The sequence below is a fragment of the Physeter macrocephalus genome, chromosome 3 (assembly GCF_002837175.3).
Source record: "Physeter macrocephalus isolate SW-GA chromosome 3, ASM283717v5, whole genome shotgun sequence".
In the NCBI taxonomy this organism is placed as follows: Eukaryota; Metazoa; Chordata; class Mammalia; order Artiodactyla; family Physeteridae; genus Physeter; species Physeter macrocephalus.
The window spans coordinates 12,631,068-12,656,993 of NC_041216.1; the positions used below are offsets into that span (position 1 = coordinate 12,631,068).

The 25,926-nt window shown below is 55.0% G+C and overlaps 1 protein-coding gene across 1 annotated transcript in view; it reads right to left on the reverse strand.

Moving 5' to 3' along the window:
- Positions 1-909: 909 nt before the first annotated feature.
- PTPRU (protein tyrosine phosphatase receptor type U) overlaps positions 910-25,926 on the reverse strand; it is a 40,125-nt gene continuing 15,108 nt past the window's right edge. Inside the window, exons 4-19 of the mRNA XM_028487084.2 lie at positions 21,810-22,000; positions 21,031-21,106; positions 20,463-20,539; positions 18,555-18,572; positions 14,761-14,797; positions 14,050-14,147; positions 13,852-13,968; positions 12,891-13,045; positions 11,332-11,467; positions 10,670-10,819; positions 8,904-9,077; positions 6,179-6,319; positions 3,898-4,023; positions 3,607-3,764; positions 2,372-2,507; positions 910-2,126 (exon numbers count right to left, since the gene is read on the reverse strand). Of these exons, the coding sequence (XP_028342885.1) occupies positions 2,064-2,126; positions 2,372-2,507; positions 3,607-3,764; positions 3,898-4,023; positions 6,179-6,319; positions 8,904-9,077; positions 10,670-10,819; positions 11,332-11,467; positions 12,891-13,045; positions 13,852-13,968; positions 14,050-14,147; positions 14,761-14,797; positions 18,555-18,572; positions 20,463-20,539; positions 21,031-21,106; positions 21,810-22,000 (1,853 nt within the window). The 3' untranslated portion in view covers positions 910-2,063. The remainder of the gene's footprint in view (positions 2,127-2,371; positions 2,508-3,606; positions 3,765-3,897; positions 4,024-6,178; positions 6,320-8,903; positions 9,078-10,669; positions 10,820-11,331; positions 11,468-12,890; positions 13,046-13,851; positions 13,969-14,049; positions 14,148-14,760; positions 14,798-18,554; positions 18,573-20,462; positions 20,540-21,030; positions 21,107-21,809; positions 22,001-25,926) is intronic.

Here is a 25,926-nt window from a genome sequence, read left to right on the forward strand (position 1 = left end):
TGTGAGGGGGTCAGTTTGTGCCTTAGCTAAATGGGATCATAACGGTCTAAAAATTGTTAAATTCAGATTAAAGGATGTTGAATTGCGAGGTCGTTAGAATGGGTCATATCCTTTAACCAATGGAGAAACTGAGGCAGAGTCAGCCAGTGTGTGAACTGAATCAGTACATCACAGAGCCAGTCTTCATATGAAGAAACTGAGACCCAGAAACAGGAAGTGTCTTCACCAAGTCCTACAGCGAGTTTGTGACAGAGTCAGGAGTGACTCAGGACCCTGCCAACCAGTGCACTACTCCTCCCACTCCACCCCTGGAGGAAGCCAGAGACTGGGAATGGGCTGGACTCAGGCAGCTGGACAATCATCCCCACGAGATATGCGTCTGCTCTATCCTATCTGTGTTGTGTTTTAAATGGAGCTCTTTCTGCACACCTGGCACCACACAGGCACTTAACCACTACCTCATCTCATCATGATAGAATTGTCCCCATTTTACAGATAAGAAACCAAGGCCAGGAGAGGCAGCCGATTTGCCCAGGGTCGCACAGATGTTGGGGACCATCTGCCTGACACTGAAGCCTGAGCTTCCCATGCTGGACGCAAAGGAGCTCAACCTAGATCCAGGCCCCCAGGGGTTGAGAGGCAGCTCTGTGGCCCTCGGAGGTCTCAGGATAAAGCCCCCTGTCTGAGTAAGTGCTTCAGAGGCTTGGGTGGAGACAGCAAGAGCCAAGGTCCCTTGGAACCAGCTCTGCAAGTGGAAGGCCCCTGAACGATGCTCTGGTCCATGCCCCTCCCCCCATTTTATGGATGGAAAATTCAAGGCCAGACCAGGGCCCTCCCGCTGCACTGGGAGGCTGGGGGCAGGTGAGCAGGCCCCAGTCAGGCCGGCCAGACACACATAAGGCTGCTCTGTGGCATTCAGAGAGCACATTTATTTACAAAGCGCTTTACAAACATCAGCTTATGCCTCCCCACAGCCCCCTGCGAGGTAGGTCAGTAGTCATATCTACAGTTTACAGATGGGGAAATTGAGGCACGGAGTGGGGGTGTGGCTTGCCCCATTTTAAAGAGACCTTCCCACCCCCCCATCAAAAAATAAAATAAACAAAAAAAGCAGAGATCCTCCATCCCAAAATATACCTTCTTTCTCCAAACTCTAGGGGTGCTGAGCACCCCTGATTTAATAGCGTCCCAGTGGCCAGCCAGACCAGAAGCCACAGGGACCTCAACCCCAGGGGCTGTCATTCAGCCTTGCAGATTGTCACTGACCCAGGCTGAGCAGGACCCAGCCAGTGAGGCCTGAAAGTTATAGGCAGTGGGGGCTGAGGTGACTTCATTCTGCAGACATCGGGTCAAGCGGGGAAGGGACCCCACACGGGACAGGGTAGGGATGGGCAGATCCTGGTTCGGGGAAGCTCAGAGCACATTCAGGGAAGCAGAAATGGAGGGGGGGTGGGAATCATGAGCAAAATATCCCTGGGGCTGCAGGGAGGCAGCAGGTGGAGGAGGGAGCTGAAGCTCCCCCTGGGAGGACGAGTCTGAAGTGCCCACTGGCAAATCAGGGCAGAGTCCAGTCTCCCCAGGACCCTCAGGGGCTGGGCCAGATGGGGTGCTAGATGCCAAGCCCCAGTGCACTCTCTACCCATGTCCAGCCAAGCTGGGTGGAAACCCTGGTCTGGCACTTGCTCTACAGGGCCTCACTCATCTCTGCCAAGGGCTGGGATGCAATCCAGGGGCTTGAGCCTGGGTCTCCCAGAGCCGGCAGTTCTGAGCCCATCACTCTGCCAGGCAGCGCCAGGCCTCTCAGCAGGCCTGCAGGACCCCGCAGAGGTGGGCTGGGCTGCAGTCTTGCTAAGCTCCTCCTTGGCCCGCAGCATACCCACGGAGGTGCTGAAAGGCCCTGCCCACACTGGAAGGGGGCACCGGGATGGCCCAGCGCCCACTCCGGTAATTTCCCTGTGAGGGCTACAGCTGAGCAGAGTTGGGGGCGCAGGTCTTCCTTGTCAGTCCGGGATGGTGGGCCTGGCCCTGAGTGCGCAGTGGGTGCCCCAGGCCAGGGGCCCCTGCTATCTTGACTCCAGTCCCTCCAGGTACTCCAGGGCCACATCATAGCAGAAGTGGTACTGATCCTGGGAGAGGGAGAGAAGGAATCACCAGCCTGGTCCCTCCCTAGTACTGGGGCAAAGGGGCAAGCATGAGCCCTGCCCCATCGATGGGGAGAAGGGGAGAAATGGGGGTAACATTTTGGCACCAGAGGACTAGAACCCAAGGCCCAACTGTGGGGGCCAGATAACGGAGAGGGGCGCTGAGGGGCCTGGCCGGGCATGGACCGGGAAGTTGGAAGTGGCTGGGCAAGGGGTACATGGCGCCTCACCAGGGTCTCCACCATATTGGGTTTGTAGTTTCTAAGCATTTTGGCAGCAAAGAAAACGTCTACCAGGTTGTGGCAGCGGATCATCTCCAGGACCGTGGCGCAGGCGCAGAAGGTGCCGCTGCGGCCGCCCCCATTTCTAAAGGAGAGACACGAAAGATTTGGGGTTGGGCTTGGTGGGTAGGGCGAACTCAAGGGTGAAGGGCAGGGCAGGGCCAGGGAATCCAGAAGGGAGGGGCGCGGCAGGGAACCCAGATGGGAGGAGTCAGGGAGCCCAGAGGCAAGCAGCAGGAAGAGAAGGTTAAGGGGATAAAAGACTAGCATCCAAAGTGGAAGGTATCTAGGAAGGCAGAGCTTCCAAGAGAAACAGAGCAGATTCGAGAGAAAGGGGGCCAGACACACTCCAGGAGAAAGACACTGGGAGAAAGCCAGCGATCGAAGAGGCCTGCAGAGCAGCAAGCAAAAAACCAGAGAGCAGGATAGAAAACAAACACTGGGAACACCAGCCATCCCTAGTAACACAGATACACTCCCAGTCAAACCCATGGCCTCTCACGACCCTCCCATTCCCCCAGTCCCCAGCCCTCTCCCTCCACTGTTCCCTGTGACCTGGGGTGTGGGGTTCCTCTTGGGAGATGGGGGACGGACTAGGCCCTCTGTCCCCTTCTCAAGGGGTCTCTCCCACTAGAACCAAAAGCCCTCGAGGGCCAGGTCCTGCCTGACTCAGCTCCCTGCGCCTGCCCGCCACGTGCCCAGCCTGACACCGGGAAGGGTAAGTGCTGAAAGCATGAAAAAGTGGGAGGCAAAGAAGTGACTGCACCCAGACGTGAGTGAATAAATGAATCTGTGAATGAGGCATGTGAATGAATGAATGAAAAAAGCTACATGCATGCAGCCATGAACAAAGACCAGAATTCCGTTGATTTGAAAAGTATATTACCATATCATGGGCTAAACTAACTATTCTGACAAGACTCTCTCTAATTAAATTGGCAAAGTCAAACATCACACAGAGGGTACTGGGTGGGTGTTCAGGATTGAGTCCACACCCTGGAAAGTGACTGGGCTCCTCCGTGGAAGGCAGGGCCAGCCTCGCCTGGCTGGGCAGAGTCCAGGCCGCGCTGTCTGGGAGCTCAGGGTTTGGGTGCCAGCCCTGAGGCCCTCTCTCACACTGGCCTCTGCCCCGGTCCCGTGGGGCCCTGACCCCTCTTCCCAGTCGAGGGAGGGCCGGCACTCACAGGCAGTGTACGACGGTGCGCCCGTCCCCGCTCTCTGCCTGCCACTTGTCCACCTCGGCCAACAGGTGCAGGAAGGCCTTCTTGGAGTCCGGCGTGTCCCGGTACGCAGACCAGCGCAGGAACTGGAAGTGTCGCACCAGCAGGTGCCCCTCCTGCAGCTGGGGGTGCAGGCACTCAGCCAGGGGACATGAGTGCCAAGGGTTGCACGGCCCCCTGGGGACCTCAAGAGGGTCATGCAAAGCCACTCAGCCCCCACCCAGGTTCTCATCCTGGAGCTCCCAGATCACTCACCCGAGAGATGTTCTGCACCCGGAAAACGCGGGTCACCAAGTCCTCGTCCGCTGTGCCTGACACGAACTCCACCTCCATGAGGCCATACTGCTGCCGGCCCGGCTCAGGCCAGTACTGCAGGCACGGCTGGGAGCGCGGGCAGAGGGGGCGGAGCGGAGCTGAGCAGAGCCGGCTGGGCAGCCGCCGCTCACACCCACCCCCAGACTTCCACGCTTGCCCGGGGCCCGCCATTCACTCCAGACTCACCTTCAGTTCCCCCCACATCCCACCGCTCACCCATCAGACGGCAGTGCAGGCCCGCCCCAGTGCGTTTGTCCTGACACACTCAGGTCAGCCGAGGCAAACCCTTTATAGTGGTACACGGACACTCACTACCGTGCCACGAGACAGCTACACCCAGCACACTCACCAGCACACACACCTACACGAAGTTGCCTCTTCCAGGGACAGGCCTCAGATCACCCCCACCCACGCCAGCACCCCTGCCCCACGGCCCTCTCTCTTGCTGCCTCGGCCCTCCAGCAACAGCTCACAGACGTGAGGTGTCCCTGTGCTGCAACACAGCTCAGCACCCCGACTCCTGCCCCAAGATCCCTCCGTGCAGTCAGGGTCCTAAATGTACTCCCTCCAGGCCACAGACTCAAGACAGTGGAGGGACACAGGAGAAGCAGCCCACACACACATACATACACGGGTCCTCTGGGCAGCTGGTCCGAGGCCCCAGCTTCTAAGCAGCCTTCTAGCAAGGCTCTTCCTTTCTCTGGGCCCCAGTTTCTCCATCTGTGAAATGGTCCCTAGGCTCCTCCCAGACAACACCCCGCTCCATCTGCCTCCCTCTCTGACCACGAAGAGAGGACACTACCTTCCTCCTTTGCCTGGGGGCCTGGCAACTCCTTGCATTCAGGACTTTACACATGCTGCTCCCTCTCCATGGATCACTCATCTCCCACCTCTTCACCTAGTTAACTCTACCCTTCCTACACATCTCAGCTCAGATATTACCTCCTCCAGGAAGCCCTCCCTGATCCAGCATCCCCCCAGGCTCCTGTGTGTCCCTGTGCCAGCTCCATGATAGCCCTCTCCCTCTGCTGTCATGATCAGTTTTTGTACCTACTTACCCCTGGACCGTGAGATCTGGGAGGGGCCGTGTGTTCTTCTGTCTCCCCACCAGGCTGACAGGGAGTGGCCCGTGAGGAAAGGTGGTTGAATGAATGAGCAAATGGCTGACCAGTGAATGACATCTGTGTGAGACTCCCTATGGGTCCCTCACCTCCATCTTAGCAAGGGCAGGTCCTTGACACATGGGATTCCCTGCCCAGGTGCTGGAGCCCATTACCCTGCAGTTCTAGGTCATTTATACCAAGCGCCTGACTTGCAAAGAACCCAGTTAACAATCTTCCCCAGGCAGCCATTAAGAGGCTGTCATGCTCATTTTACAGCAAATCTTCCTGGGCCTCCTGGGATGGGGACCTGGGGCGAGTGGGGGCCCAGAGGTCTAGAGAAGATGGTCATGCAGGGTGGAAGGCTGGGCGTCTGTACCTCCCAGGAGTTCCAGCTTTGGGAGCCCTGAAAGGAAATGAGGGTAGCTGCCCCTAGGCTGAAATCACTGACCACTGTCTGGACCAACCTCAGAAGTGACTGTCACCCTCATCATCTTCATCCCTGCCATGTACTGAGCACCTGCTATGTGTCCGGCATGACACAGTGCTAAGCATACATCTCACATGGTCCTGACAATAACCCCTGAGAGAACAGGTGCTGTGATAGTCCCCATTTCACAGAGAAGGAAGCTGAGGCTCAGAGAGGTAGATTAACTTACCCTAGATCAAACAGTCAGAAGGTAAGGAGGCTGGAATTTTACTCTGGCTTAAAGGCCCCCATCATGAGCAGTTTCGTTGAGCGACTGAAAAAGCAGAGGCTCTGGGAGGAGGCAGCCCAGGGTAGGGGGCACAGCTCTGCCACTGCCCAGCTATGTGACCTTGGAGAAGTCACTTCACCTCTCTGGGTCTTAATTTTCTTACCTGAAGCCCATAAGTGCAAAGCAGAGTCCCTGGCATACATCAGATGCTCCATAAAGAACAGCTATTTTTCTCTAGTCTGAGCCTCGTTTTACAGACAAGGAAACTGAGGCTCTGGGAGGAAGTAGGACACATCTAAGGTCCCTACTCAGCAAGTAGGTGGCAGAGCTGGATTCCAACCACTGACTTTTGAGATGTGCCCTTGAACACACTGAGGTCCTAGGCTGCAGGTAGCCAGCCTGCCCGGCCAGCGGGGCCCTCACCCAGGCGGAGTTGGACTGGTGCAGTTGGTTGAGCATGACAATGGAGGTGCACCCGTAGTCGTAGACCAGCCGCCAGAAGTCAGGCGTGGTGCTCTGCAGCGGGTGCAGGGTCACGATGAAGGCTGCGCTCCGCGTGTAGCTCTGCAGGGAAACCAGGACTCAGTGCCCCGACATTGCCAAGCCTCTGCAACAGACTGTCCTCCTGCCCTGCCCACCACAGCTCTGCCCCCAAAGGACCAGGCTGACTCCAGGGGCCCAATTTGGAGGCTTCCCAGCAACTGAGGTCTGAGTTGATGGGGTGAGTCCCCAGACCTCTAATGCCCAAGCTCGTGGCCCCCAGGAGCTAAACAGCAAAAGGTTCCCAGTGGGTGGCAATGGGAGCTTGGGCATGGTAGGCAGAGGCTGGCCAAGCTTGCTCCCTGCCTCGGTGCCTTTGCACCTGCTATTCCTGTTGCCGGGAACAAATTTCCCAAGTGTATACATGGCTCTCTCCCTCACTTATTTCTGGTCTTTGCTTAACTTCACCTCTTCAAAGTGGCCCTCCTTACGAACTCATTAAAAATTGCCACACACATAGCCCAAGACCCACATTAAATACTTCTTCTGCCTGGTTGTTTTTTGTAGAAATTACCAGCGACTGACATTCCATTGCATATTTGTTTGTTGACTGTCTCAACCCATATTCCCCAAATACAAGGTTCAGGAGGGCAGAGATTTCAGGGTATGGCCAGTGCCCAGAACTTTGTAGGGGTTCAATAAATATGTCTGAATAAATAAATAGCTAGGTCCCTTCCAACTCCACGGATAAAAGGTCTGAGACCCCAACCCAGGACCCCAGACCAGTGACCGGTACTGACTCTGTTCCCTGCTCCCAACCTGGCCCCTCCAGGTGGGCTGGCACCAGCCTTCCCCCCTTTCAGTGCTCCAGACCCAAGTCTCCTCCTGGTGCCCTGCCTTGACCCACCTGTGCCACGTCCCCCTCCTTCTCCTGATGCTCTTCTCTTCCGAACCCTCCCCCGGACTCACTGAAGGCTCCCTGATAGCCAGCTCCTGAAGGCCAGGCCCAGCCAGACTCCAAAACTCAGGCCTGGGCACCCAGTGGAGCTCCCTGCAGACTTAACCACCCACAACAGACCCCAGCTGGCCCCGAGATTAGCTCGCTACAACCCAAGCATCAGGGCCTCCTGGCTCCTGGGACTCATGGTTCATGAGCCAAAAGGCTTTGCATGGCTGGGATCAAGTGTGTGAGATATCACGGCCCCAGGGAAGCTTCGCCACCTTACTCGCCCATTCCCATCCAAGGCCAGGGAGCCAATGTGACCCTCTCCAGCTCAGAGACTCTCAGGACCTCAGAGAGCCTCCTTTCCATCCCCCCATGTGCAGATGGGCACACTGAGGCCAAAGAGCAAGCTGAGAGGGAGGCCACAGATTCCTACGTCCCCATCCAAAGCTCGCCAGCACCCTCTGCCACCTCTCCAGGGCCCCGGCCCCCTCTCCCTTCACTCCCTTCAGTGGCCGAGGCCGCTCCCCCACTTGCCTTCAGCTCGCTCCAAGAAGCCCCTGGGAAGCAGTGTGGGAGCTTTCCCTCCTTAGAGAAACCCCACTGTCCCCTGCACCTGCGTGCCAAGGGGCCCTGGCCAGGAACTGGGCCAAGAAAGGCCCATCTCCCTCCTCCCTGCTGTAGGGGAACCTCCCTCCCCACAGCTCTCACTTCCACGTGGAGGGACATCCAGTGGTGACACACCTGGCCTCGGCCCGCCTTCATGCCCTCCCGCCATGGGCGGTTTGGGATGAGGACCGGGCGCGCTGAGCTCGGCCCCTTCCCTTTTTTTCCAGGCCGGCCCGTCCTCAGAAGGTGTGCATTCAACTGCTGCTGCTTCCTGCCACAGTAAAGGCCTATCGCTGACGTAGGGGGCATGTGTGGGGCTGTGGCTGGACAGCTGTGTCCGGCAGGACAGGTCTGCCTGCCTGAGGGGTGAAGGAGCAGCCAGTCCACTTACCCACATCGCTGAAGTCACATTCTCCAGTGTCACTGGCTTTCTTAAAATGGTCACATTTCACCTCCACCTGTCTGGCCCCTACACCTCTCTCTCAACTGGGTCCAGTTTGGGAAGGAGTGAGGGGACACTCACAGACTCACTCCCCACAGCACGTGGGAGTTATTCACTGGACCCTAAAGCCCCTGCTCTGCTTGCAATGCCCAATAAAGGCGGTGGAGCCCCCTGAGCTGGGAGCAAGGGAAGGGGCTCCTAAACAGCTCCTGAGCCCTCAGACCATGGCCAGGCTGGGCCCAGGGAACAAGTCACTACACCAGGCCAGGTCCTGGGCAGGCTCTAGCTCGACCACCCCAAGACAAGCTCCCCTGGCTCCAGATATCAAATCTCAAGTCCCAACCCCAAACCCTCCCAGCCTCCCCAGTCAAAGCCCTCGAATCACTCATCCTACCCCAGGCTCTGCTGGGCCTGACCCTGGAGACAGCCCTGTCTGAACTCCACCACCTAGACTTCTATTCAGGCCAGGGGTAACACCTGAGGGGGAGCACTGGCTTAAGTGCCCTGAGTGGAAGATCCTTGGAGGAAGGAGGACCACACGATGGGCCTGGTCCCAAGAAAGGCAGAGGGTCCCCCTAATCAGAGCCCTCAGCTCTGTCCCCCTGGCTGCCGGACCTTCCCAGATGCTGCTGGGTGGGAGCGACCCAGAGCCCACCCCACCCCTGTGCCCTCACGTCTGTCAGGGCTGCGTTGATGTAGTTGTTGGGGTCCCCGTCGGTGGAGATGAGGAAGGGCAGGCAGCGGTCAGGCGGCAGGACATCCATGCTGCGGTTCTTGTCCCTGTTCCGGGGCAGCAGGGCGATGCTGCACTCCTCCACATCCAGCGGCGGCGTGACCGAGTTCAGCGTCTACAAGGAGTGGGGAGAGGAAAGGGAGGTGACTCCTGTGTTTGTGGGGCCTCCTCCCAGCCCCATGAAGGAGATGGGGCTGGGTTACTAGGCCCATTTAAAGGATGGAGAAACTGAGGTCCAGAGGGAAGGGAGAGAGGGAGGGATGCAGGCTTCCTGTCTCCACGATGCACGGGGCCTGGACAGAGCTCTGGAGACTGGAGTCTGCCTCCTCACCACCTATGTAACTTTAGACAAGCTACGGTATCTCTCAGCCTCATTTTCCCTCCACTGTAAAATGGGATAATAATATGCCTCCCTCAAGGGGCTGCTGGGAGGATAAGTGAGATAATATCAAGCCTGGCACATACACAGCCTTCAAGACACAGAGGGCACCATGAGGATCATCACCAGGTGCTTGCAAGGGGCTAAGCCCTGAAACCCCACATCTTCCACAAAGCAGACTCCAGGGACCTGACACAGGTGGTCACCTGTCTCCATCACGGCCTGTCAAGGGACACCTGGCACAATAGCAAGCCAGGGACTCTGGGTCACCTCCCCTACCCTCCTGCCTTCATGCCTCATGCATCCTGATTCGCGGGGTCTCCATTTCCTCTCTTGTTCTTGGGGCTCCCTATCAGGGAACCCAGTCTCTCATGGTCCTCAGGGCTCAACATCCTTCTCCAGGAATCACAGAGAACATTTCCTGTGACATCACTCTATGCCGGTCCTAGAGCGCCAGGCACCCGGCATGTACCACCGAACCCTCACGGGAACCTTGGAGTAGCAAGGACATCTGGGGTCTCTCCCTACCCAGTGACCACGCTCAGACTTCTCTGGAGAACCAGCCTTCTCCCATCTCAGTCACGTGACACGGTGAGACTGGCCCTGCCCCCAGAACCAGGCCTAGGCCCATCAGTGTGCTCCATCTCTCTGGTCCCAGTGATCAGCTCAGAAATGGGCACATGAGAGTCTGGTTGGGACTTTTATTGGGGCTGCTGGGAGCACGAAGTGCCCTATTCCAGAGTCTTCTGACAGCAAGGATAACATAAGCCTGGCACTGTGAGGGGCCAGAGTGTGGGTCTGAGAATGAAGCCAAAAACAGAAGAAAGCAGAACCAAAAATGGACAGAGACTAAATCCTGGCATCATCATTTGAACCCCTGGATCCAGCCATAACTAAAGCTGCACCATCCGCAGACTTTTCAGTTACAAGAGCCACTGAGCTGGACTTTTATCACTTGCAACCAAAAGAATCCTAATGATTACAAAGACTGCAAGGACAATAGTAACTGTCTTTCTTTTCTGGTAAGAAAACTGTGGTTTAGAGAGGTAAAGTGATTTGTTCAAGGTTATTCACAGCTCTTAACTAGGTAAGCCAGGATGTGAGCCCAGGTTATCTGACTTCGAAGGCCGAGCTCTTAATTTCTTGGATGCACCACCTCCTCCACTGTCTCTAAATCCTTCCCAGCTCTGTGCATCCTGCTTGGCCCTCGGTGACTCCTACAGCACTGAGGACCTCCTCCCAATACTACACCCCCCCCACACACACACACACACACACTCACTCACATACTCACAAACCACACCTATACACATACACTCATGCCGCACCTGGAACTCCTCCCGCAACTGGGAGGAGTTACTCTGAGGGTCAATGCGGATCATCTCCTTGTAGGTGGCCTTGAATTCGCTGACAGGGATGGTGGTCTCCCCACACAGGCAAGCCTCCAGGATTGCATCATGGATAAAGATGTACTGCTCCTGGAGCAGGAGATGAGAATATGAGGAACCAGGAGGGGAGCAGAAGTTAGCGATTTTAGGGTTGAGGGGGGAGGCAAGCTCATGTTTGAGGCCGGGTTGCTCTGAGGTGGAGTCCAACCACCTGTTACTACAGGTTGGACCCACTGTACCTGAAACAACCTTCAGGGATGTTTGCTCACTTATCTCATATTTCATCCCCATAACAACCCTACGAGAAGCTCTGAAGGTGAGGGGACAGCCCAGGGTCACAGGTCTAGTGAGACAAAACCAGTAAGCATTATGTCTTGACCGTGGAACCTATGACCTTGGCCCAGTGCTGTTTGACCTCACCCAACTGAACACAGTGGAGCTGAGTTTGGGAAGACCCTAAGAGGCTGGCCAGCCAAGTGCAGGGATGCGAAAGAACAAGGGGACATCCTAGGACACCCTTCTGACACACTCCACAGGTTTCGAGCTCCTGCACGAGGGACACTCCTGCTGGAGGGGAAGCGGGGAGAGGGCTGCATCTCCACCTCAGTCTGGATCATGTTGACGCGCCGGGAGCAGAGGGTCTTCACGCAGTTGTAAATGTCCACGACGCCCTCACACTCCGCCATGTCCAGCATCACATCCAGAACGATGTAGCAACCTGTGCGGCCAGTGCCCGCGCTGGGGAGAGAGCAGCCCAGGCCAGGTCAGGGTCTTGGGGAGGAAGCCCGGGACCAAGCAGAAGAAGAGAAGAGGGTGCCTGGGGCCCCTGGCCATATCTACACCACACAGGGGATGGGGGATACAGGAGGAGCCAGGGACAAGGCTGCTTGGAAGAGTTCTGGTGAAATGTGATAGAGGACAGAGTGGGGGCTGGGCCTTGGGGAAGAAGAGGAAAGAAAGGGTAGGGAGAATGCAGATGTGAAACCAGTCCAACTTAGCAGCTGTGACTCGGGGAGAGGAACAAAGGTGCTGCTCAGAGAACATTAATCCAAGAACGTTCTGGTCTCCTGGATGTCCCAAAATCTCCTGTACATCCTTCAAAGCCCTACGCACTCAAACCCACTCACATACTCAGTGGATCCTCCAGCAGATGTCATGCTTCTGAGCTCCCAGAGCAATTTGGGTGGACTTTTATCAAAACCTTCCTTCCTGCTCCGTGGTCATTGTTTATGTGGCTGTCTCTCTCACCAACAGGGAGCTCCTTGAGAGCTGGGCTGGGTCGGACCCAACTCTGGGATCCTCACATTCAGCACCAGGTTGAGCAGAGTTGAGAGGAGGGGGGAGGACAAAGATGACACCAAGATCTCAAGCTTGAAAATGGCAGTAGCAAAGTGTCGGCCAAGACACACGGCCACCGGGTGTCCTGTACACCGCTGCTGGGGACTTGAATTAGTGCAACGACTTTGGAAAACTGTTTGTAGTACCTAGTAAGGCTGAACATTCACAAAGAGCAATTCCACTCCTACGTACATACCTCCCTAGAAGTGTGTGTGTGTCGGCCAAAAGACATGTAACAGAATGTCCTTAGTAGCACTATTCATAATAGCTCAAAGCTGGAAATGCCTATCCATAGCAGAGTGGATAAACACATTGTGGTTTATTCACCCAGTGGAATAGGATACAATATGGATGAACCTTATAAACATAAGGTTAAGGGAAAGTCAGATTCCAAAGTGCACCTGATGTATGATTCCATTTATACAAAGTTCAAAAGCATGCAAAATGAATCTATGGTTTAGAAGTCAGGATAGTGATTGCTCTGGAAGGGAGGAGGGGGGTACAGACCAGAAGGGGGCTCCAGGGGCACACTTGCTCAAAGGAAGCAAATGGAACTCAGTCCTGCCTGGTGCCTCGCCAACCCCTCACCCCCTCCACGTCTCCAGCACCCCCTCGGCATCTGAGAGAAGGGCCTCCCCAGGTCTTGGGGAGCACACGAGGGTGCCAACCCCAGAGCCAAAGCTCAAAGGGCAAAGGGCCCCTGGTGGTCATTCTCCCCTGTCCTCTGTCTCTGAGCAGGATGGACCCAAGCCCAGCCTCGTTTAGGGACCTCCAACAGCCCCATTCCCCGCCCCTCTGCTCCCTGGGCTTCCCGGCACCCCACCTGCAGTGGATGACAATAGGCCCAGCATCAGGGGGCGTGGAGGCCTTCACGCGCCGGATGAAGGCCAGCAGCCCCGTGGCGTGGTAGGGGACGCCGTGCTCCGGCCACGCCGTGAAGTGGAACTGGCGGACCTCATGGCGGGCAGAGTAGCCTCTCTGGGGAGACAAGAGTAGTAACAGTCAGAGTCCCTGCTGGCGTCTATCGGACACTTGCTGTGTGCCGGGCACTGGGTGAGCATCTCACCGCAAGAACTCAGTTCACCCCAGTGAGACTCACGAGGTAAGTATTAACGATTCATTGTACAGGTGTGAAAACTATGGCTCGAAAGAGGAGAAACCACTTGCCCGAAGTTAGACGAGACAGATATTATGCAGGAGTTGGGCCAGGATCTTTCTGATGCCAAACCTGCATCATTAGTCACCCACCTCTACCGCCTGGGTTACACAACAGCCCTAGGAGGTCATTTTGACTCTCCGGGTCTTAGTTCGAAGGGGGAAAACTATCTTTCTTCTGAGGATTTTACAGACGATCAAATGGGACCATGATTAGGAAGATCTGGTCATCCCTGACCCTGTGGCCTTTCATGAGTGACGTAACCACTCTGAGCTTTACTTTCCTTAACTGTAAAATGGGGCTAAGGGCAAAGGCCTAATCCCACAGAGCTTTCCAGGGCTGAAACAATACGTGCAACGGGCTTATTAGCACAGCGCCCAGCACAGAACAGGACCGGCACCTGGGCTGAGATCCTCATCATCCTCATCGCCTCGACTGCCTCTTGGAGTCGCCAGCAAAGACGGCTACCTTTCTACCCGTCCACGGTGCTCCCAGCAGTTACCGAGTAGCTGCCTTGCTGGGCAGGCAGCGGTGCCCTTCCCACCCTCCACTCCTGGCCTGGGGGAGGTGGGCTCTGTCCCACCTCTCAGGCAGCCTGGGAAGGGCCCCGTGACGACAGGAGACTCACCCGCTCCAGGGCAAAGCTGCGCACGACATACTCTGCTAGGATCTCCGTCTTCACCAGCGTGATCTTGATGTCCCCGTACATGTCCGAGTCCTCTGGCCAGTACCGCGAGCATTTCACCTGGAGACCCCGCGGGGCAGGCTCAGCGGGCTCTTCACTGCCCCCTGGCCCACCACACCTGTCCCCCACGGCCCCACTTACCCTGCCCACCTCCACCAGCTTGGTGATCATGACAATGCTGGAACAGTGCTCCTGCCACACCATGCGCCAGAAGTCGTAGATCATCTCGGGCTTCGGCCCTGGGGGCACAGAGGGTGCTTGTCCCTGAGGCCAGGTCTCCACCCAGGCCCAGCACACGGCTGCCCCGCACCACCACCCCAGGCCAGGAGACTCCTGAGCCCCAAATGGGGGCTTCGTGCTCACCCCACACACACCCCACCAACTGCCAACTCATGCCTGTTGGGCCCTGGGGGTGGGCATTATCAGGGAGGGCCTGCCTGGAGACCCCCCTCATCCCGAGCGCAACCCAAGAAGCAGAGCTAGAGGGCCCCGGCACAAGTCTCCAGGCGGGATGGACAGATGGACAGCTGGGCGGGAAGACGCAGCCAGAGGGACCCAGGCGGCCCCCAGACCAAGAGACACAATCCACACTCGAGAGGACCGAGTCTGGCTGGCCCTTTTGCATGCAGACAGACAGCTGGACCAGGAGCTACAAGTGGGTGGTGCACACCAGGGAAGCAAAAACACAAAGAGGGGGTGGAGATGGATGGCCAGATTGCAGACACCCAGTCAGAGTGGGGCTCAGACAGACAGAGAGACAGATGGGAGGCAGGCAGAGAAGCAGGGAAGGCAGGAAGGCAGGCAGAGGGCACTCAGCACACTGAGGGGCACATGGGCGGAGGTGCCAGGTACCTTGAGTGGCTATGAAGTGGTTTGACCTGTGGTAACCCTGGAACAGGAGAAGAGGGTGTGTTAAGACCCCAGGGAGCAGCCCCTCACTTGCTCAGGCCCCCTCCGCCCTCCTCTCCCAGAAGCTGCACACACACCCCAGGGAACTGCCCCACCCTCCTGACCAGGGTGACCCTGTCCTCCCAGTCCCCAAGTAAGGAAGGAAGTACAGCTTAGACACCAGTGTCTTAGGTTTAAACCCATCTTTGCTATGTGACCCTAGGGAGGACACAACTCCTTTATGGGCCTAGAGCGTCTCCCCACTCATAAATTGGGGATAATTATCCACAATCTGCTTACAACCCGGCTGCTGTTTGAAGACAAATAAATTGCGGGGTGACCCTGTTCCTAAAGCCCCAGAGACCCTAAGCAACCCCAGATCCTAGGCTGGGTCTTGTCAGCTATCCCAGCCCCCCTCAGGGCAACCAGAATGGGCAATGCCCCTCCCGACTACCCCAGTCACCCAGAGCTTGGGTGGCCAGATGAAGGCTTCAGGTTAGGAGCAAATGAGCACAGGAGTTGCTCATGGCCCTTAGATGAAATGTGTTTTAAAATCTTTAAAACCAATAATAAAAACAATAACAAATAGTTAAAATAATTATTTATTAAAATAATAATACATTTTTGAGGCCCTATTATGGTCACATACTGTGCTAAGCACTTTACCTACATTATCTCCCACAAAAGAGAGGCCAAGAGCTACTTCGTCCTCCATCCCCAGAGCCCTCAGGCTGAGAAGTGGAACCAGCCAGACTCCATTCCCACCCTGGGCCCTTAGCCACCCATGAGGTCCTGCCCACAGGAGACACCCAGGGAATCAATGTAGGCAACACGGGACAGGTAAGAAGTACTGCAGGGCCGGTGCAAGAGAAACAACCAAGCTCGGCCACTTGCCTCAAGTTCACACCCTCAATACAGCTCCCAGCAAATCCTCTGGCCCCGTGGGCTTCTCAGGCCCAAGGGGCCCTGGAGTCAGACTGCCAGAGTTCAAATCCCTGCTCTGCATAGCTCTTGCTAAGTATGTGCCCTTGGGCAAATCCCTTTACTTCTCTATGCCTGTATTTTCACATCTATAACATGGGAATATTTATAGCATTTACTTCCTTGGACTCTTGTGAGGAGTAAATAAAGTTACATATGCCAAGGGCTTGGCACCATGGCAAGCACTAAACCAGTACTTAATCAATAACAGCCATTACTATTACTACTGCTTTAAAGGCCATCGAGTACCCCTGAAGATCTAAATGGTGTGAATGTCAAGAATTCCTGGAGATCTAAGTGGTGTGAATGTCAAGAATTCCTGGGCAGACAGTGGTTTACAACAGGGGTTAAGAATCTGAGTCTTGGGTCAAGTTGACCTGGGTCTCTGTTGCAACTCTACCAAGTAGCAGCTGTGTGATTCCAGGCACTAAGCGGGCTCTTCTCTGCCTTTACTGTGCACACGAATCTCCTGGAGATCTTGTTAAAAGGCAGATTCAGATTCAGAAGGTCTGGGGCAGGGCCCAGGATTGTGCATTTCCAACCAGATCCCAGGTGGTGCCAAGGCTGGGCTTCAAACCACACTCTGAGTAGCCAGGCTCTCGAAGCCTCTGTTCTCCTCCAGAATATGAGGATAATAGCAAAACATGCACATGTTGTATACCTACACGTTCCCATGAAAATGACCAAAACATAGTCAACGGTACCAATAACGAAAAGCCTCCCAGAGTCATTCAGCCCTCACTGCTGGAACCTCTCTGGGTCTAGCCTAATTCCCTCCTGCCATCTCCCCAGCCACTGCCTCTGCTTCAAGTCCTCAGGGCAGCTGCTGGGCATCTGGGGTCAGAGGGGCGCCCAGCAGAGGTGCTGCCAGCGCTGCCCTCCACCCCCAGCCTTAGTCAAGCTGGGAACAGGCTACTCCACCTAAAACCGGTTTGCCTGAGAATCTCACGTGAGAGAGCCAGGGTCTCTCTGATTCATCCATCTCTGTCCCTCCAGCGCCCAGCACACTGCCAGCACCCGGTTGCTAGTCAGTATACAGCAAACAACTGAACAAGGTTTTAGACAGATGGCCTTCAATATCTGCATATTAACTTTTTAATTGCGTACATGTATTACACAATTATATCACACAGAGGACAGTGAGATGGAAAGTTTTAAATGATCAGATGTTAAAGGAAGATAAGGAGACACCTTGAGCACACCCACTTTAGAGACCAGGATTAGAGAGCAGAGGTCTTCACACTCCGGGCCATCAGCATGTCCTAGGGGCCTGCTCCCACCCCTCCCTGGCGCTTCTGAGTGGCAGACACCCACCCTTCCCTGGCGTCTCTGAGTGGGTGGAGCTGGGAGACTGAGAACTTGCACGGGTGGGCAAGACCCCAGGGCATCCCGATGCCCCAGAAGGGAGAGATCCAGGGCCTCGTGTAAGGGTGGAGGGCTCAGGCTGGGTTTGAGCTAATCCAGAGCCGTGGGGCCATGAGGAAGCCACTCAACATTTCTAAGCCTCAGTTTTCTCATCTGCCAAATGCAGGTCCCAACCCTGCAGAGTGTGATAAGGATGGCATGATGCGCCTGAGGTGCCTGGCACAGAGCGGGTGCTCAGCCAATGACACTCTTGTTAATGGACATTTGAAGATTAATTAAGCCAAGTCTCCTCGGGGCATTTCGTAAGAGTCTGACAATAACTAAATGAGTAGTGTGCTTTGTGGAGATTGAGACGTAAAGTATTGCTACAACGACCTATATTCATCACCTCCTAAGGGGGGCGCTAGGGCTGAGTACATCCACTGCCTTCTGTGGGCATAATATTCCACTTAAGTTTAGGAACTTTACAAATGAACTGCTTAAACAAACTCAAAACAAGGCAGAGGGTGTCCAGAAGCACATCTGGGACAACTGTCATCTCCAGCAGATGCGGACAGCCGGGACCTTACACTTTATATATTAGGTATCTCCGTGCTGTCTGAAAGTCTAATGATGAATTGTATTTTTGCAATCATAAAAAAAGCAAGAAATATATTTGTAAAAGAAAAAAGGAGATAAAACAAAGTACCCAAAAAAGAAAACAATCCCATCGGACATCAACTATTGCGAAAATAATACGTATTAAAAGACAAATCAGAGGATTGCTGGATGAATTGGGGTTTTTTCATTCTTAAAAGGCCCAAACACAGCACAATTTTTGAAAATAAAATACCCATACTGCTCCCCCAAAATAATACATTCAAATTAGGGCTACACTGAGGGCAAAGTAGCGAGGGTTGACTTTCAAGCAAACTGATCACAAAGGGATTTGAACACCAGGGAAACTAGTATTAAGGGGACTGCCCGGGGCTATCCTTGCTTCCTGGAAGGCCCTGACCCCCAAGCAGCAGCGGAAACGCAGCACCCAGGGCAGTTCCTCCCATCCCACCCCTCCCAGGCCTGCAAAAGGTGCGGCTAGTGAGGATTCATCAACATGGGGAGCCCGGGACAAGGGTGACAGAGGTGATAGCTGGTGAAGAACAGAGCCTGGGGAGGCACCCGGAGGCACCCCAACACTGCCGGCCCGTCTCAGGGCAGAGGAGATGAAGGGAATGGTTTAAACCAGGATCGTGTGAATCTTCAGCCCTGGGCGGCCCCTGAAGTGGACGGTTGGTGTTGGGCGCACGGGTGGAGGGGAAGGAGGACAGAGACAGAGAGAGAGACAGCCAGAGACTGTGAGAGAGTCTGAGACATAGCCGGTCAGACAGACAGGAGGAGGAGGAGGAGGAGGAGATGGGGAGAGAGATACTTACTTCACGGTTTATCCGAATCTTAATGATTCCAGTGAGGGAACAGTACAAAGCAAAAGAGACAGATATTAGGCCAGAGGCAGATGGAGGTGGACGGAGCACAGGAGTGGCCAGAATGGGTGATGCCAGCAGGGGCGGCAGAGCAGAGATGCGAGGGCTGGGCAAGAGAGGGGGAGGGGCAGGTCCCTGCCGGGGCCCAAGGAGAAGCCGACGAGGACCTTGAGGAGACCAAGGCGAGGCCCCTGTCACCAAAACTGCCCAAGTCTGAGAGGCGAGGCCAGGCCTGGCCCCTTAGCCCAGCCAGGGGAGAGGATGGGAGGTGGGGGAGAAGGCAAGGAATTCTGGGAAATACGGGGTAGCGCATCTGGCCACCAGGAGGGAATGAAGACAAAGGAAAGGAAAGGTCACCTCCAGAGGCCCTGACTACCCCCCTCCCAGATACATGCCTCGTCCACCTCCAGGCAGTCATGCTGCTCCTACCTGGGCCACCCTTCCCTTCCCTCTCCAGCCACCCAAGGCCAGCACAAGCCCTCTGCTTCCATGCAGCCGGCCACAGCTAACCCTGGCACTACCTCCACCTTGCTGTGTGACACTGAGGAAGTCATTCCTCTTTTCTGGCCTGTGCTTTTCCATCCAGTCTGAATTTATTTTGCTTGTACGCTTACGTGTCTCCCCAACTAGAATCTATATGTTCACGGAAAGCAGGGACTGTGTCTGCTTGCTCACTGCTGTATCCCTGGTGCCCAGCACAATGCCTGGCACACAGCAGGTGCTCAAAACATAGCTAACAAATGAATAAATGACTCCCTACCAAACTTGGCTCGCTGCAGGTCAGGGAGTCTGATCAGGGTCCGACTCCTGGGCCTGTCCTATCTCATCCTCATCCACACTTGGGGAGCAGACTCATCACCTCTCCTTCACACTCAAGCTCAGGCCTCCTGGCTGCCTGCCCTGTCTCTGGCCCCTCCCTCCGGTCCAGCCCGACCAGTTGCTGCTGTGGCTGGCAGGACAGTCTCATGGTTAGCAGCAAAGGCTTTGGAGACCCTGACAGGCTGAGATTTGAATCCCTTCTTTACCACTCCCTAGCTGTGTGACCTGGGAAAAGTAGCTTCACCTCTCTGAGCCCCAGTTTCCTCACCTGTTAAGTGAGGCCACACAATGCTAACTACTGCATAGGGTGGTTGTAGGGATTATATAAAATTAATTATTTGGTATAAAGTGCTTAGCACAGTGCTTGGCACACAGTACATGGTCAATAAACCTGAGTTATTATTCTTAAAGTACCACTCTGATCATGGGTAAACACTTTTAATGACTCGCTGGTGCCCCTAGGGAAAAGCCCAAATTCCTCACCTTGCCATTCGTGGCCTTCAGCCCAGCCCCTGTCTGCCTTCAGCCTCCCTGTGTATCACCAGAATCCCACCCCCAGCCTCTTGGCCCCTCACCGAGAGGGGATCCTTCCTCATATCTAGGCCTAGCTGTCTGCCCTCTTCCCTCCATTCTGCCTCACTGACACACCCCCCCACCATCCTGTCTGCCTTCAGCCTCCCTGTGTATCACCAGAATCCCACCCCCAGCCTCTTGGCCCCTCACCGAGAGGGGATCCTTCCTCATATCTAGGCCTAGCTGTCTGCCCTCTTCCCTCCATTCTGCCACACTGACACACCCCCCCACCATCCCCATCCCCCATCTCTCAGGCCAACTCTGGCCTGCAGGAAGCCCCCCTGACAGCTGCCGCCCACCCTCTCCTCCCCTCGGCTGAGCTCCCCGGCACTGACTGCAGGAGGTGTGGGCACTCAGAACCCAGCCACGTGAACCCCCATTTATTCCCTGACAGGTCCCGCCCTGCCTGGACAGTGAGCCTGGGGCGGGCAGGGCCGGTCAGCAGAGGTGACGGGGCGAGGCACTCACGTCTATGTAGTTGGCATTAATGTAGTCGGCATCAGGGTCTCCCAGCATCGGGTGCAGTTTCACTCGGTGTCGATCATCTGGAAACACAGAGCAGGTGGCCATGGGGTGGGCAGGGGCTGAACTGGGGAGCCCGGAGCTGAGGCAGTGGGGGAAGCTTCCTGGAGGCCAGAGGTGGGGCACAGGCAGGTCAGCCAGGGAACCTAGAGGCTCAGGACCAACGAGTAGGCCCTTGGTACTGCTGGAGGCAGGGCAGGCCAGTGGTTAGAGTCTGGGTTGCAGCGTCAAGAAGGCCTGAGGTCCTGTGCTGCTCACACAAGTATATTAGCTGTGTGACCTTGGGCAGGGGGCTTAACCTCCCAAGCCTCAGTTTCCTTATCTGTAAAGTGGGGGTTCTACTACATCCACTTCACAGGGTTACTGAGAGGACTAAGTGAGATAACAGGTGTGATGCTCAGCACACAGCTTGGCATGAGACAGGCCCTCGATAAACGGCTCACTCTGCTGTTCTCCTGCTTCCTGTTCCATCCCACCCACTGCCCCAGACCCCAGGCCCTCCCCCAGGACTCACAGGCAGGCATGGGCTCCTGCCGGCCGCCCTTGACCTTGTCTTTCTTCTTTGTAGCATCCCAGCCTTCAAAAAAGCTCTGCCAGAAGGGAAAGTGGTAGTTAGTGAGGGAGGGAAGCCCCTCTCTCATAAGAGCCCTATCCCCTCAGGAGGATGGGAGTGGGACCACGACAGGGGCCAGGTTCAGGGTTAAACTTGGGGCCTGAAATAAAGTCACTGTAAATTCCTTTGTAAGTGAGGGACTAAGTTCAATACCAAGCTGTGTAGGGGGAAGAGAGAAAAGAGGGAAAAAGAGGGTTAGAGTTCAGAGACATTTTAGAATGAGGGTCAGGTTTAGGGCAAATCCAGGTTTGAGCTGGGAAGAAGGTAAACGTGAGGGTCAAATTAAGTCCAGATGGAAGTAGGATGGGATTCAAGTCAGAGTCCAAACGGAGCTTAGGATGAGAGTCAGGGTCAAAGTCAGACTGGGATTTAGGTTGGAGGTCAGGGTCAGTGTTGGTGGTCAGGTTCATATCAGGAATAGAATAAGGATCTCGGCAGGGTCCAGATGGAGACTGAGGTTAAGATTCAAGATCAGTTTTCAAGTCAGGGTTAGGATGAGAGTTAGAAACCAGGTCAGTCTGAGGTTAGGATCAAGGTCAAGGTCAAAAAATTAGGTTGAATTTGGGGACTGACAGAGCATGGGTCTATCCAGGGCTGGGCTGAGGGCTGCCAGGGTCCACAGGGCGGAGCAACCAGGCAAGGCCCTGGCAAGGGGTCCTGGCTGGACTGGGGCCATGCACCTCATACTCCTGCTTGAAGCCGTAGCCCTCGGCCGTCTTCATCTGGTTGATGTGCTGCAAGAGGTCGGCCACACGCACCGCAGGATGCAGCTGCCCCGTGTGGTACGGGGAGCCCTTCCGGCCACACGGACGCCGCGGTGAGCCCCCCAGGAGGCTGCTAGCCTCAGTGACCCCACCACTGCGCTGGTCTCCTGTAGTCAGAGAAAGGGAAAGGGGTTTCTGATACACACGGGCCCCAGCCTGGGGAACCCCAGATGGACTCAGGGGGCCGAGGGAGGGAAGGGAGCACGGCCAGCGTGGAGGACGCCTGGGTTGTTTGCTGGAGCCAAGCAGCTGGCTGGGCCCACCCTGTGTGACCCTGGGTGGCCCCTTCCCTGCTGCATCTCAGTTTTCCCATCTGTAAAATGAGGGGACTGGTTCATATGAACTCGGAGGGCCCTTCTGGTTCAGCCCTGCCAGCTGTGATCCCGTGGTCCCCTCACCCTCCTGGGCTCCCCTGCAGGGCCCACCCCTCTGTGACTTCACCTGCTGCCTGCAGGGAGGAAGTGCTCAGCAGAGCCCATGACATCCCTCCTATCTTCCCCTCTTCCAGGGAACAATCTGGAACATTGACAACTCCCAGCAATTACCCCCATTCAAAGACAAGCAAGTCCCGAAACTAGCTGCTGCTGCCACCCCTTCTGCAGATGAACAGGAAGCACCTGAATAGAGGCGTTTCTCCTGCATAAGCATTTCCATTGTCAGCCTGTGCGTAGGCTCAGCTCTTGCGGAAGAGGTGGAGAGGTTCACAGTGCCCCACGTGCCCCAGGAAACTATCCTCTCCCTCCAGACCACCCACTCCCTGGCTCTCCTGGTCAGCATCCCCAGGGACATCCCACCCTGGTCCTTAAATCAGGTCCTGGGATTGAGAAAACAGTCGCACTCAGCCACACCCATCTTCCAACACTCACTCCCACACACTCATTCCCTTCTCCTGGCCTGGGAGAGGTGCAGGGGCTTATTCTCCACATGTCTCACCGCTGTTCTCTGCCCAGCGGGGCCTAGATGCCAGCCCTCTCCCTGCCCTGTGCCTTCACACATGCTTTTCCTCTGCTTCAAACACTCCCCCCTTTATGCCTGGTGAACTCATACTCATCCTTCAGGTCTCAGCTAAAATGACCCTCCTTGGGGAGCCTTCTCTGGCTGGCGCCTGGCCTCTAATTCCTAGTCATGACTAATAGACAGAATGAGTGCAGCACCGAGACGGACACCACCACCCCGCTCCTCTGTGCAGCTCCACTTCCCCAAAGTCCAATCTCTGCCTCTTCAAATCAGGGAGACTGCAGGCCCTGCTTGGGTTCCCCTTCCTGTGCTGAGGTTTGAAAACTGCCTCCAAGTAGAAAGGTGATGCCAGGCAAGGCTCACCTCAATTTGTTTCTCTTCTCTCAGGAATCACAGTCATGAGGTGCCTGGCACCCGATGTCTGAAAACAACTGTTTCACGTATTTTTTTTTTTTTTTCCTTTTTGCGGTACGCGGGCCTCTCACTGTCGTGGCCTCTCCCGTTGCGGAGCACAGGCTCCAGACACGCAGGCTCAGCGGCCATGGCTCACGGGCCCAGCCGCTCCGCGGCATGTGGGATCTTCCCGGACCGGGGCACGAACCCGTGTCCCCTGCATCGGCAGGTGGACTCTCAACCACTGCGCCACCAGGGAAGCCCTGTTTCACGTATTTTATCCAGATTTCTAGTTGCTTACAGCTGGAGGGTAAGTCATGTGCCAGTTACACATTCGTGGTCCAATGCCCCAAACCCTTAGTTTTTCAGATAGGGAAACTGAGATCCAAAGAGGAGAGATTTGCCTAATGTAGTGGTTGTCCAAGTGTGTTCCAGAAAAACTGGCTGTGCAAGATGACTCAACGGTATTCTATTAAAAAGAAGAGAAGGAGGATGAGGAGGGGTTCTACGTTTTAAAGGAGTCTGTGAAATTGTTTTAAACAAAAATAAGTAGGTTTTTTTTCCCTGTTAAACCTCTCAGGGCTTCCAACAAGTTAGTGTGTATTTTAAATCTCCAAGAGATGGAGGAAAATAGCAATGTTTCACCTCCCTCTTTCACCACGGAAAGCTTGTTTCATGAAACATCCTCAGGGGAACACAGTGTAATATGGCGATTAAGAGACATGCTCTGGGGCTTCCCTGGTGGCGCAGTGGTTGCGCGTCCGCCTGCCGATGCAGGGGAACCGGGTTCGCGCCCCGGTCTGGGAGGATCCCACATGCCGCGGAGCGGCTGGGCCCGTGAGCCATGGCCGCTGAGCCTGCGCGTCCGGAGCCTGTGCTCCGCGACGGGAGAGGCCACAACAGAGGGAGGCCCGCATCCCCAAAAAAAAAAAAAAAAAAAGAGACATGCTCTGGAGTCAGACAGGCCTCAGATCAAATCCCAGCTCTGCATGTGACCCTGGGGATGTTAATTACTCTCCAGAAATTTCCCTTTTCATATGACAAATGAAGATTAAAACTGTTACTCTCCAAGATGATGATGTAAATATTCAATAAGATAATGTGTATAAAGCACCCAGCCCAGTGCCTGGCACATGAGCACCTGCAGATGGGGCTGCTGACATGATTAGGAGCTTCCAGGAAAGGGAGGAACCTCTGGAGTCCCAGAAAGCCAGGGCAGCTGTTTGACAAGAGGTGGCCTTTCTGTCTTGGTCCTTCTCCACTGTAGGATCTTGGTCCAGGACCTGACAATTCTAAAGACCATCTACCACAAACACAATGGACAAGCACAAAGGTTTCAAGACAAAAAGATTCCTGCTGGCTCAAAGAACTCAGAGATGAAGGGGTCCTAAGTATTCTTCGTGGAAACCATACCAACAGCTCCATAGAGAGCTCTCCGGGTGCAGAATCCAACAGTTCATCCCAGAGATCTTGAAGGTTGGAAGCCCTGATACAGCCTCACAAGTAGGCATGGAATCATCTTGCAATGGGTGAAGACAAGCAAAAAATCCCACTTGCTTGGGGTCCAGACAGGAAGCCAGAGCCAAAGCTGGGCGGCTTCCAGCTGAGCCCGAGAGCAACACAAGATGTTCTACAAGTAAGACCACCAGAAGACAAAGGAAGATGAACAATTATGCTGCCAAGAAGACCCTCCATTTCCTGAGGCCCAGAGAAGACAGGTCCTTACTCTTCTCACCCATGAATTACCATGGGATTTCACTCACACTCACACACACACACACACACACACACACACACACACACACACACACACACACACTCCCCGCCCCTGCCTCTCCCATACACACACATACCCCAGGAACCAGCTTGCCCACAGCTGGAAGCCCCTGAAAGGGAGGAAGAGAGGAAGGAAGGTAAGAGCCAGCCATCAGCTTCAAGGTCACCACTCAGGGGCTCTCCCGGGCTCTCCCCAGCTCCATTATGATTGGCGGACAATTTTGAGGAGTAACCACTGGACAGCTGATGTTTTGCTGGGAGGGCTGAGGCCCAGAGGAAAGAACACTGGGTGTGGAGTCGGAGAAGCCTGAATTTGAATTCTGACTCAAGCCACTTGACCTCTCTGGACCTCAGTTTCCTCATTTGAAAATGGAGATCCTCAGACCTTCCTCAAAGATGGGCACTTTCCCCGATTCCCATCCACCCTCAGATGAAGACAGGCCACCAGTTATACAATCTAGCAGCACATTATATTTTTCCTTCACTATCTGCAATTAGCAAATAACTTTAAAGAAACACAGTCTGTAATAATAGCTAACAATATCTAACATACTGAGTGCTTTCATATGTCTAGCATGATTCTTAAGTCATTCAATCCTTAGAATATCCCTATGATGTAGTGCTATTGTTATCCCCCCTATTAAACAAGGAAACTGAGGCTCAGAAGGGTTAAGTTACCTGATCCTTAAGTGGAAGCACCAGGATTCAAACACAGGCCCAACTGACTCTGGGATCCTGTTGTCTTTCTCTGTTTTCCTCTCCCTGATAAAGGGGCATTTGTGGTGTCAAATAAGGGGCACTTATTTGACGAACCATTTGGCCGGAACCCACTGGCTCCCACACAGGTCAAGAGCTCCAGATGGACAAGGGCCCAGAGGGTTTGAGGGTTTTCATAGGCAAGATCAGA